The sequence below is a fragment of the Hesperophylax consimilis genome, chromosome 1 (assembly GCF_061612785.1).
Source record: "Hesperophylax consimilis isolate HC1 chromosome 1, BYU_Hcon_1.0, whole genome shotgun sequence".
NCBI lineage: Eukaryota > Metazoa > Arthropoda > Insecta > Trichoptera > Limnephilidae > Hesperophylax > Hesperophylax consimilis.
The window spans coordinates 7,891,764-7,904,852 of NC_142836.1; the positions used below are offsets into that span (position 1 = coordinate 7,891,764).

Sequence of the window (13,089 nt, forward strand, 5' to 3'; positions counted from 1 at the left end):
ATTTATTTGAAAGAACATACCATAGACTTCAATTTCCATTTTGCGTAATTTCTCTCCGATTTCAAATAACAACACTAACGGCCGAACAGCGTACACACCCAAAAGCGATTGACCGCTGGGCGAAAGATTGGCACATCCAAAGTGTCGTGTTTAGAACGTTGCCACGTATCGCACGTATGATTTTAAATTTTTTATCGATGTGAACATAATACTGTGGACATTTTTCAATGTTGTGAGAATATTTTTGTACATAAATAAAAACATCGTTGAAATCTTTTTGTCTAGCTAGTTTCCTCTAAGGGGACCATAGTGCGACGTAAATAGTTGTCTTTTATAGTAATTAAGTTGAATCAAAGTGGTATTTCAAAAGAGTTATTTATTCATATAACCCGTAAAAGATAACGTTAATATGGATTTCAAACCAACTGCACTGTTCTCACAAAATGCAAGATATACCTATATATTTTTTTCAAAAGAAGTGGGACATTTCTCCCTTTTCTTCTCATCCCTCATTTGTTGTAAATGTACAATGTTTTTTTCTTCTCTATTTTCATTAATCATCGTGATACGATTTACTATTTTAACCACCTTCCTTTTCCGCCGGATGCCATGACCCTTATCATAAACATCTAATGTGTTCGAAAAATGACAATTGTTTACAAAATAAAAATTCGTTGAATCACAAAAAATTCCTGATTACTTTGAAACCACTGCGCGTAAGTACCAGGTAATTCTACTCACTATTTCCTTTATCTTATCTTTAGATTATTAGTAGGTACTGATTCACCGACAGGCACCTCCCCGCTCGTATCGCCGTTAGTTCAGTCAGTTAGACTCGTGAGCTTCAGCGGTTAACACACTGTTATTGTAATATTGTTAAATCATTTTTTTTTCAATATTAAAATGGCCGCTATTTACAAAATTGGATTCGCTGCGTTCCTCGTCGTGTGTTTGTCAATGCAAGGTAAGACAACCAAACCTTTTTTCAACTTATTCAAGTAGTTCTTACTTTTAGCATTTTTTAAATTAATGGTATCACAAGGCTTATCTGGCCAGGGTCCCTACCTGAGAACAACTTGACGCACAGCATAAAGATTAACAGAAATATGGCTGAAATAATAATTTTAATCTTGCTTTGTCGCAACCTACCTATTTAGCAATTAATTTATCATAACCCATTGGCGTGCCAAAAATATTTTCTCGATTTTTCATTACAATTTTATTTTTACAAATTCAATTTTCAGATACTTAAAGTTTTCTTTTCGCCATATTACTATTTTTCTGTTGAAAATGTTCTTTGTAAATTACGAAAAAACATTTACAGTTGTTTTTATGCAAAAAATATAGAACTGTTTATTCTGGAAAATCTATTGAATAGAGATTAGGCTCTGCCACACGTACACTGTTAACCGTTACCTTACTTTCGGACTTTACTTTTCTGCGCGGCGGTCTGAAATGGCGCGTGATACCGTCGCTCCAAAGTGTACGTGTAGCAGTGCCTACTAAACAGGCATTTTAGCAATTGGAAAATCGCTACAACTCAAATAAAAAAAGTCATGGAACACAACTGCCACAAATAATTTATGGCCTTCATAATAATATTAATAATAATACTGTGTGCATTTGAACCCTGCAATTTGTAGGGTTATCAATGTTATCACATTGATACGGTTTCCCACGTTTTATTTTATATCTTTAAAAAAAGTTATATTTGCATTATTAAGTTTGCCAACATAACGTACATTTATTCTAAGGGGAACTGTAATATTTCTTATCTCAAGTTTATAAATCAATATTGATTAGTAATAATACCTAACACCTTATGATACAATAATATATTATAGTAGCTAACATACTTGGCGTTTGTAACAAAATTCCTTTAAGGGGTGTGAAAAGAGGATGATGATAGTTTATCCAAATCGTATGTAAATAGATTATATCTTTAAATGAAGATTAAAAATTTCACCAATTTCGGAATAAAACTATAGATTTGTGTAAAAAAACAAAACCACTCAAAGAGGTGCCTATATACACGGTGTCCGGAAACTCGTAGTACAAGCGGGAAACTGGAGAATCTACACCACATGGGGAACCCAAAAAAACATAAAGTTTTTTAATTTGAGCATTTTCAAAAAAAAAAAAAAAACAAAAAAATATATTTTTCGGCTATTTTAGGGTTAAAGTTTTTTCTGGTGTTTAGGGTTGAATAACAGATGTTTTAACCCTGCAGAGCAGAAATATTTTATGATTACATCGGGTTAAATGAAGGGTGATTTCAAAATAATGCTTCAAATCCGAGTTTCTTCATTTGTTTTGCTTTCAAATGGTTTTAATTAGTTGGGTACTTTGATCTTCAGTAATAATTTATAAGAATTTGATTAAAAAAAATAAAAAAAAATCAACTTCAAACTCGATTTACTCGATAACGAAAGCTCAAATAAAAAAAAAATACTACAAAATCGACTCCAAATGTGATGTAGATTCACCAGTTTCCCGCTTGTACTACGAGTTTCCGGACACCCTGTATACTTTGTATAAGTGATTTAACATTTAACAGTCATTTATATTTCTTTAAAAATTTCAAAGGTCTCGGAAAAAGTGCATGCTTTTTTTCTGTTGAAATATTAAATTAATGTGATTTTATCGTGTTCACAATCCATGGTTATTTTGATTAGAGTAATAACAACACGTGTTATCTCTATATCTTGTTTATTATACTCAAATTACACCGCTTACATCACACCCACAAAACATTTATCCATCACTTTACATGTAATCATAAATAAGCCACTCACCTTGTAATCTACCTTCCCCCATAATCCATTTGTCAAAACCAACTTTCTTTTGTTTGCTACATTTAAAAGTAGAACATTTTCAGATTAATTGGAAAATGTTACATTATGTGCTTGCCCTAATTTCGTTAGGCACCTACGTTGTGTGAATGGGGTACGTAGGTAGGTACCATCGATTTTTCATTTCGTTACCCTACGCAAGAATCCCACTGCCTTGAGCTCTATGCTAACTATGCTGCTTCACCATTTGCGGAGATATAAAAGGAATCATTGTTTTAAGAATATCACTCATAGCTAAAACCATTTAGACCAAAGTTTCGATACTGTATAGCGGTCTCTCTCTCTATCGTTCAATACATTAAATTCTGGTAAGGAAATTTTTTGAGGACTTTGGCACGCTGTGGGGTGACATTTTTAACAATAAATCAATTATCCATTCTGTTATCAGACACAGGTGACAAGTTACACTAAAATTAGTACAACTGTTTTTACAATATTGTCATGGTTTGCGGTTAGGTACTAAAAAAAAGAGTCGTGTTCAATGTAAACGAAAATGCGTGACAATTTTTATCAAGCTGTGGTCACCAACTAAATAAATAAGATGACTATGTACCTAGTACCTATCTATTTAATATGACTAAGTTATTTTTTGCAATGAACCTAAAAAGCCCTGAACAGAACATTAGTGCGATTTTGTATGAATGGTTTGAAGCCATTATTTTATTTTTCCTTCATCTACGGTGAGGGAAAAATGCCTGGCAGCCATCTTGTTTGACTAACTTTTGAACAGATTTGTGGTGCTGATGAACTATTATTATTTTATTTTTGTGTTAACGCAGTTATAACGGCTTATGATTTTTCGGGTATTTTATGAGACAAGGAATGGGATACGTCATTAAAAAATACAGTGTGTGGCAAGCCTACGCACGACGGAAGTGAAACTTTTAGTATTCTTCTCTCTCTCTTTTCATTTCATTCTCTCTTTTTTCTGTCTATTGACATATTTATAAGTAGCATGTGATAAAAAAAATTAAAAGTTATAAAAATATGGGATTCGAACCCGGGTCCTGCATAACGAGTGTCGAATGCTCTGCCTCTAGACCGCGAGGAGAGATATTTCGCGCGACGCGGCGTTATCGGCGTTGATTAGTAATTTTAATGATTCAAAATAAAAATAATTAATCAAAATACCGAGCGACTCTACCGGCACGATTTGTAAGCTATATTTCGACCAAAATATCATATAGGTACCGTAAAGTAAATTAAATTTAAATTAACAAATTTATCTAATTTTTTACTACATTATTACAAATCGTTGATAAAAAAAATTAAAAGTTATAAAAATACGGATTCGAACCCGGGTCCTGCATAACGAGTGTCGAACGCTCTGCCTCTAGACCGCGGTTATTACGTATTCGACCAAAATATCGTATAGTCAAAATATCTAAAAGTCGCAGCACGAGAGCATTTTATCACTTTAAAAAAATATATTATTAAAAAAATCACAAAAAGAAAAAAAAATTAGTTAAAGCGGGGATCGAACCTCGGTTCTTCACGACGACAATCGGGCTCTTTGCCTCTAGACCGCGAAGCTGAGATTGGAGAGCGACCGAAAGTCGGTATATAATATTGGCTAGGCTCCTATAGCGAAATGATCACGGTTTTTGATGACGGTCATGAGTTGGTTTTACTCCGGTCCTCGAAATTGCATAACGCGCGTAAAGAAGTTTCACTTCAAAAATTAAGTAGTTTTTGGCATTTTCCATACATCTTCCCCCTCACCCCGCGGCTTCAAATTGTTCTCAAATTGCTCCGTCCAGGGCTTATTAGGTCCATATTTTTTCCTTTATTTTCGAGCGCGCTTAGATAAACGCTCTCCGCAAAAAAAAAACGATTTTATGAAAGGAAAGAATAGGTAGGTACTTACCTACTTTTTAACAAGGAGCCATGAAGACGATAAAGTTTTTAAGTACCTACCCCCTTAGTACGATTACTTTTATCGTCCCTTCCCTATTGTCTTTTGGAATCTCGAAATAAATATATTAGTGACCATAAAAATATACATACTGTTCTTTCGGGGGAATGCAGAGAAGGTATACTGCCGAACAATTAATACTTGGAACACGCTCCTTGCTTAATTCAAAAGCATCATTTCATACACACCTACTCTGACTACTGACATGACTCGACTCAAGTATTTGATTCATTTGCTCATGGCATTTCTTCCTCGGGCATCCCTAACTTCTTCTACCATCATTTCGCATCATATGTTCTCCTTGCTTTCCTTTCTCTATTAATCCGCACCTTTGGGCACATCCCAAACCATCTACGTATCCGTTGTTAATCTCATCCACTACGCTTATATCAGGATTGCATTCTTTCTATAATTCTCCACATTTGTGAAACGCTTAAATGTTGCAATTTATTGTTTATTGAAAAGAACGAAAAAATTATGTCGTTTTTTTCTCAAGTCAAGAACATCATTCGATTGTTAAAATGTTTCGAAACCGTATCCTACATCTATTTTCCAAGTTGTTCGATTATGTCCATCACTCCTGACACTACTTACAACATAATGAATCATTTGTTTAAAATATGGCGGTAAAGGTTGATCTGTGCGTAATGTCAAACTTGAAGAGATTACACATTTATTACATAAAGTCTATTATTTTTTTCTTATTATTTTGACAAGTTTTGTAAGTTAATATTATGTAAGTACCTACCTACATTAAAAAAATGTTTAATCTTATCGCAAGCCTAATCCAAGTAGATATGCATCACCGGTAGGAAATAACTTCAAGGTAATAAATATACTCTTATGTATAACCGGAAATATTATTTGCTTTAACTTTGCAACATTTTGAATATTTGTTCAAGAGACTCATGTCTCATGTCCATTGGCGCACCCACGGGGGGAGGCCTAAAACCTCGACCGAATTTCGGTGTCAAACCCTCTCTCCCGAGATTCAATATTCATTATTTTACCAATTAAAAGCAACATAAATTGTCATTAATAAACTACATGTAATCAAGATTGAGCGATGAAATGTTGATGTAGCGAGTCCAGAGGATTATTATTGCATCTTAAATTACATTCCATTGTTGGATGCTTCTATATAATTTGGAACATAGATTCTCGAAGCTCAAATAGATTTTGGTTGAATTTGGTTTATTGCCAACCTTTTGCCAACCGATTCCAGCATACTTACGAACTTACGGATTAAACACAGAAAGAATTCAAACGTTCTACAAAAACGATCTAAATGATAAGCCTTAGTACTACAGGGGCCAGCCCTGAGCTAAACGGCGGCTAGACGTTTGGCGCCTCTTTTTTGGCGCCTCTTTTTTCGCGCCTCTTGTCAAAACCAATAGACGCCTAGGTAGCTGATCATTCTAATCAATAATAGTCGGATGATTTGTATTTTTTTATAGCGCCGTTTTTTTATGAAACATAATCTCAAAGGCAATTTGTTAGCTACTCGCTTGCCCCGGACCACAAAAGTGGACGTACGCGAGAAACCCATAAAACATCCACTTTTTTGACTTGCAATATCGCGCCAAAACCGTCCGGAGTCACTCTTCTATTTATGTTTTAGCATTTTATGTATTGCAAATATAGAATTAAAACTTGTTATCCTTATAATCACTGAATTGGACTTTCTTTTACTAAAGATTTTAAAGTGATAACCCATTTATTTATTAAGTATCAACGTTTAGTGACGTTTTACGTTTATTTTTTGTGTTTCCGACGGTTTGTCAGTACAAATGTGAATATATTTCCATGTAATATTTAAGCATTATATGTTAAATTGTTACTTAATCTTTTCCAATTCTATTAGTATAAAAATTATTAATAGTTTTTGTATTTTGTGTAAAATATTAAAGAATATCTTCAGACGTAACTGAATCTTGTTTCAACGCGATCAGTTGTTTGTTTACATAAAATAAAAATAAGTTACTAATTCTTTATTTTATAATATCAAAATTGTTTAAACGTAGTCTGCTTATTAATTTGATCCCAAAAACATAATAGTTATTTCACTTTTGAGGTCACACAAGCGAAAATCACAACTTTCGATCGTAATTATTTGCGCTCTTTATCATTATAAAGTGCGTACTACACTCATCCCGACATATTGTGTGAACACTTTGTAATATATTTTTTAACATTTCTGCAAATGTTTACCCAATACTATTCTCAAATAATCCGTTGGATAAGCGAATGATAATTTTATTTTATTTAAAACGTGCATTTTTTATTTACCTTTATAAAATACCGCCTCCAACGTGTGAACGCACCTTTACACTGTCATTTCGAAAAATACGCCGGTTGTTTTACCCGCATAGCTTTGGAAGCATGTATCTTTTAACATTACAGGAAGACCATAACTGTTTTTGGTATTAATCGAAAGGAGAAAAATGTATCTATAGTAAAAAAAAATTAAAAATAGTATTTATAGCTCACGTCAAGTTTGAAAAAACCTTTTATACACGTAAAAGTTTTTTTTACTAATTACAATTGATTATTTATAAAAAAACAAATGTTATCTTGATAAACTTACATAAAAAAATAATTTAACTATCAATCCAGACTTTTTTTGCTAAAATGTGGGGCAAGCGGGTGGTTACGACTGTTAGGTGTTGGATATTATCAGAGCATTGGCGCCTTGGAAATTCGGCGCCCGTAGAAGAGTGCTCCAATTGCGCTCGTATCACAGATCAATCGTTAGGCTGGAAAAAAGACAAATGGCCAAGCTGAAACAATATGGAAATGATGCTGCATATGTTGGCAATACTATCTGTGTCTCTACTGCCTTTCCACACTCTAACTCGTATGTATTTGTATAGAAACATGACTCCGACAGTAGAATTTATTTTATATAAGTAACGGAAATGCGAGATCTTAGTATAATAATGTGTGAGAAACTACATTTCAAGGCCAATATTCAATAAATTGAGAATAGTGGTTTGAAAAATTGGGATTTATATTAACAGCAACTAAAAACTTTGAATAGTTGGAAACAAAGATATTAGAAGAACAATATCTTTGGTTGGAAATCATTAAACTGTTGTACGTATCCCTAGATAGAAGCCTAGTATAGTATAACTCCATAGTTTGGTTGCCGTTCTACAAATTTCATTTTCAATGTAGAAAGAATTCAAAAAATATTTCTAATCTCCGTAATTTGTAAATTTAGTATGGGTTGTTTCACATCAAATTTCAAAGACAGTTTTCAAGTTCTCTTATTACATCAATAGGTTCCAGTTGCTTCGCAGAACTGAATTAAAAATAGAACTTAAAAATTTCATTCATTGGTTCTAAACATTCCTTTGGATCACATGGATTACCTGTTGTTAATGAATATTTTAAATATTCCAACTATAGAAAACGGACGAAAAATAAACAACCAATGGAATAAGCTATTTATTAAAATTGTTAAAGTTTATTATTTATTTATTCGATTATTGTGAAATCCCGCATGTACCTAAACGAACAACTAGACAAATATTCATATTTCACATATATATACAGGGTTTTCCAATATGAGGTTTTATTTTGAACAGCCCGCTATTTCGGTAGATGTTACTTTTGAAGCTGTCATTTTTTGACATTTGACAAGTAGAAACTACGCCATTAATAAAAATGTAACGATACACGCTTCAACAACGCATTGAAATTATTAAAATTAGAATTCCATCGAAAAATCATCTTGAGTGATGAGGTCCATTTCCACCTCGGTGGCTTCGTCAACAAGCAAAATTGTCGCATCTGGGGCTCGGAAAACACAAGAGTTATTGTTGAAAAGCCTCTCTATCTTCCACGTGTGACTGTTTGGTGCGGTTTATGGTACGGCGGAGTCATTGGACTATAGTTTTTCGAAAATGAGGCTGGAACAACAGTTACGGTGAATGGATTGCGCTATCGAGAGATGATTAATGATTTTTTATGGCCGGAATTGGATGGTATTGATCTGGACAACGTTTACTTTCAACAAGACGGCGCTACGTGCCACACAAGCAACGAAACCATTGATCTTTTACGGGAAAAGTTTCTTTGAATATCAAAATAACTCCTCTTATTGGAAAATCCTGTATTTATATCTATATACATCTCTTTCAACTATAGTTTGGATTCCCCAGCAATGCCATTTTTTTCTGGGTACACCCCTGCTCATGTTAGATCGTAGATCAAATACGCAACAATTTTATGTTTCATTTAAATAATGTTAGAGTTCTAGATACTTTCATTGTGGCCCTGGTGAAAAACGAACTGTTCAGAATCTAATCCTTCCTCTCCCCATTTCCATCCCTTTCCCACACCGATCAGCCTTACGACATACCCCAATTAATTGGGGATACCATAGTCCCACCGGTTAACTGACCGAACTGACAGTTGGGAATGTTTTGCGGCATTCACATAAAGAAAATGGCTGCCTGCTGATTTAAGACCATAATATTTTACCTTCCTATAATACATTCATCACAATAATGTTTATTTTGTTTACAGTTTCAACATCTAACAGCACCGGCTGCTACCAGAAGAAGTGCCGCGAGTGCTCAACAAAGGAAGCGGACCTCCCCGGTGACCGGGTCATGTGCGAGCTGAGGAGCATTGTTACCCCGTCGTGGCTGGACGATGGAGTCGACAAGGTCCTGCCTGGCCCTAACCAGGTCTTGGTGGACTGGACTTGCATCAAGATGATCGCCAGCGACCCCTCAGTCTGTAAGTGAAATTTGTCGTTTTGCAGTCATACATCTTTCTCAAAAGACACAATATCAGAAAACTCTCAACAACAGAATCATACACTAGATTGCAAACAGAATTACATTTGACATTATAGATGACATTTTTTTGATTGTACAATAATTACTACAGTCTACCAACATCTACCTATATATATATATATATATAGCGTCCGTATATCGGACGCTGTAAGTCGGTGGACGTTGCAATGCTATGGAGTTTTTAGGGGTCGGACGCAACAAATGTAGCGGGATATATATATATATATATATTTGTATCAAATTGAATGTTTGTTTGTTTGTCTGTCCAATCAAATTCGAAATGGTGTAGTTTTTTAATAGTATCCATATGGTATACAGTACCGAATGGTAGAAAAGGTCGGGGACGCCCGAGAAAGACTTAACCCATTATCTTTGCACTGGAATGAGATACTTAGTTGATATAATGTAGTTTTATTTTACATTAAGGAAATGGTATACAGTAGTAGAAAGAGTCGGGGATGCCCGAAGAAGATATGAATCAAATAATTATTTGTGTTAAAATGAGACGCAAGTAATGAATGGAGAAAGAGGTGCAAGGAGAATATATGACATGGAAGTAATGGTTGAAGAAATCGGGAACGCCCACGGAAGACATAGCACGATCAACTTAATCAAATACTTATGTGTAGTTAAATTAGGGATTTGTGATGAACAAAGAAAGGGGTGTAAGGAGAATGTATGGTGTGGATGTGAATGGCAGGAGAAGTTGAGGATGCCCGAGGAACACATGGCATGTTCAAGTGAAACAAATACTTATTACAACACAATAATGCTAAATAAATTATTTCCACACTAAAAATGCACCCAATTTTGAGGTACACTAGAATTCACAACTTCAAAACTTTACTCCAAACCATTCATAACCCCGAGCAACCCCGGATACACGTCAGCTAGTATTCTATAAATTTTAATAAAATCTACCTACCTAGTTAGCTAAAAAAGTAGGTACCTACTTAACTAAAAATGTCATTACTATGACAACACTGATTTTACAACAACATATAGTAGATTTGAATTTTGAATGTGAGGTAGAGGTGGGTCCTGTGAGTACTTTTCGTTACTGGGTACAATGAGTACAGCTACAAAAAAATGCCTGGTAAAAATACTGGTGACAAAACACTAACAAGTATTTAATACCGACCTGAAGATTGATTAAGAATAGGTAATTTCCAAAATGAACTCACATAAATTCTACCCACAGATTCCCCACAAAAACTTTCAGATATGTGATTCCCCACAAAATGTTTCAAATCCGTGGGGGGGTGGCTACGCAATTCCCTGTCGAAAGATTCCCCACATTTTTCCTATCAAAAATAAACACCTATCAAAATTACCTGGTAAAAGTACCTATTAAAAAAACCCATCAAAAATATCCATCAAAAATAACCATCAAAAATACCCATCAAAAATACCTATTAAAAATACTCATCAAAAATACCTACCAAAAATACCTGGTAAAAGTACCTATTAAAAATATTTAGTCCCAGTATAAAATACTTGAGTATTTTGGAACCAGGTATTTCGGAGATTTGTCACAAGTACAAAGTATCGCATGAAAATACCCGGTATTTTTACTGGGTACGATAAATACGCCTCACCTCTAATATGAGGTTATGTTTGACTTCCAGTGAACATTTATGTTGAAATAATATTTATTTTGCGACGAAACTCCACAACATCCTTCCCCCTGTTATAAAGCGAATAGAAAATTTGAATGATTACAAATCAAGAATAAAAATCTTGCTGAAAGTGATTAATGAAAAAACTCTGAAAAAAACGACATAGAAAACTAATAAAACAGAAATGAATAACTTTAGTCCACCTCAGCACAGATCACCCTAGTGAGGAGGACTAAGAAATACAGTTTACTATACATATATTTAATATCATTTTTGTATGTCCAATGTTTAAATAATCGCCATAATAAAAATAAAAATTAAATTAATCTTATGAATGGATTTCAGAAAATCAACAACATCAATTATTATTCATAGAAATAGTCAAAGAAGTCCCTGAAGACCTGAAGGATGAAAGTAGACTGAATGCTGTAGAAATGAGATCCCTGAGGCGTTTGTGTGGTAAAACCATGTATGATAGTGTGAGAAATGTGGAGATCTGCAAAGAATGCAAGACATGTAAGCGTAATGAGTAAGATTAAAAAAGGGATGCTTAGATGGTTTGGGAATGTAGAACGAAGAAAGGAGTGTAAGGAGAATATATGACGCACATTTGAATGGTAGAAGAAGTTGAGGACACCCGAGGAAGACTGGCACGATCAAATGAATATCATATGAATCAGATACTTGAGTCGGGCCATGTCAAGAATCAGAATAATAGAAGAGTATGTATGAGACGATGTACGATTGTGAATGGGGCAACGAGTGTCTGCCAAGACTGAGTTTTTTTGGCAGTCTGTACTCTATGCCTACCCCTGTGGAGAAACGGCGTGACGGTTAGTTAATTAGTCAGTGAAGATTTCTTAGATGCCAGGGCAACAATAATGTCCAGATAAAATTTTGAAAGGTGTGACATAGTCTCAACTATGTCACACCTTTCTCTTATTTCTTTAATCATAGTTCCTTGAGTCTATCTTCATATTGCGGGTCTTTCAAAGATCTTGGTATATAGAAGATGTATTGTCGTGTAGGAAGCAAAGAAACTGTAGGCAGAGATTTTAGATATTCCATCCACTCCGCCTACCGCTTCATCGATAATCATCAATCGTAACAAATAATTAACTAAGTCTCTACTTGTAATTACAGCGGGAGATTCCACTGATGTCATCAAGGGCTGCGTACTGACTGCCAACGCCAATACCACCTGCAACAATCTCATCGGAGTGGAGTTGGCCAAGGGCAAGAAGGACGCCACCTGCACTTATTGCACTGGGGAATACTGCAACAGCGCGGTGGGCACTCAGGTCTCCGTCGTTGCCATGATAGTGAGCGTGGTGCTCGCCAAGCTCATAAACCATTAAGTCATCAAATCTCACTCATAATGTGAGCATTTCACTCATTTTCTCTACAGGCATATTATTATATAGGAATATATATTATTCTTATTGTATGACATTTTAATTCCTTGCAGAAAATTTCATTTTCAGTCATTTTCCTTCCATTTTTATGTGGTCACCAATTTTGTAATCTAATAAATATTTTCTTGTGATAATCATAAAATTATCACTGCTATTACTTACCAATCTGATATCATTATCACCATTTATTTTTAAGTATGTATGTTGTTATTTTAAGTTTTTTCACATCTATGAATCAAAATTTATAAATAAAAAATAAGTCTAAATTGTTTTTTTTATTTCCCTTGAAAACACTAAAAACGTGATTTAGCAAGAGACCTTTCATTTTAGTTGATCAACACGACACTTGAAAGCATGAAAGTGTGAACCTTCTTTCAACAAAGCTGATCAAGTTTTTAGTTAAAAATCTTGTTGTTCATTAAAATTTGATCAATTAAAGTTAATACGTCTGAACCTGCTAATACTCAAACAGATAAG

General features: G+C 34.4%; 1 protein-coding gene across 1 annotated transcript; it reads left to right on the forward strand.

Annotated features, from left to right (window-relative positions):
- The first annotated feature begins 830 nt into the window (after window positions 1-830).
- LOC149426210 (uncharacterized) lies at window positions 831-12,850 on the forward strand. The gene is made up of 3 exons (XM_089643676.1): window positions 831-964; window positions 9,301-9,516; window positions 12,341-12,850. Exons 1-3 carry the CDS (start codon window positions 904-906, stop codon window positions 12,553-12,555), a joined length of 492 nt encoding a protein of 163 aa, XP_089499802.1. The 5' UTR covers window positions 831-903; the 3' UTR covers window positions 12,556-12,850.
- Window positions 12,851-13,089: the final 239 nt, after the last annotated feature.

Coding starts and splice junctions, on each gene's coding strand:
- LOC149426210 (XM_089643676.1), top strand. CDS start 904: ATGGCCGCTATTTACAAAATTGGATTCGCTGCGTTCCTCGTCGTGTGT. Junction 965..9,300: donor CGTGTGTTTGTCAATGCAAG/GTAAGACAACCA, acceptor TTTTGTTTACAG/TTTCAACATCTAACAGCACC. Junction 9,517..12,340: donor CGCCAGCGACCCCTCAGTCT/GTAAGTGAAATT, acceptor TTGTAATTACAG/CGGGAGATTCCACTGATGTC.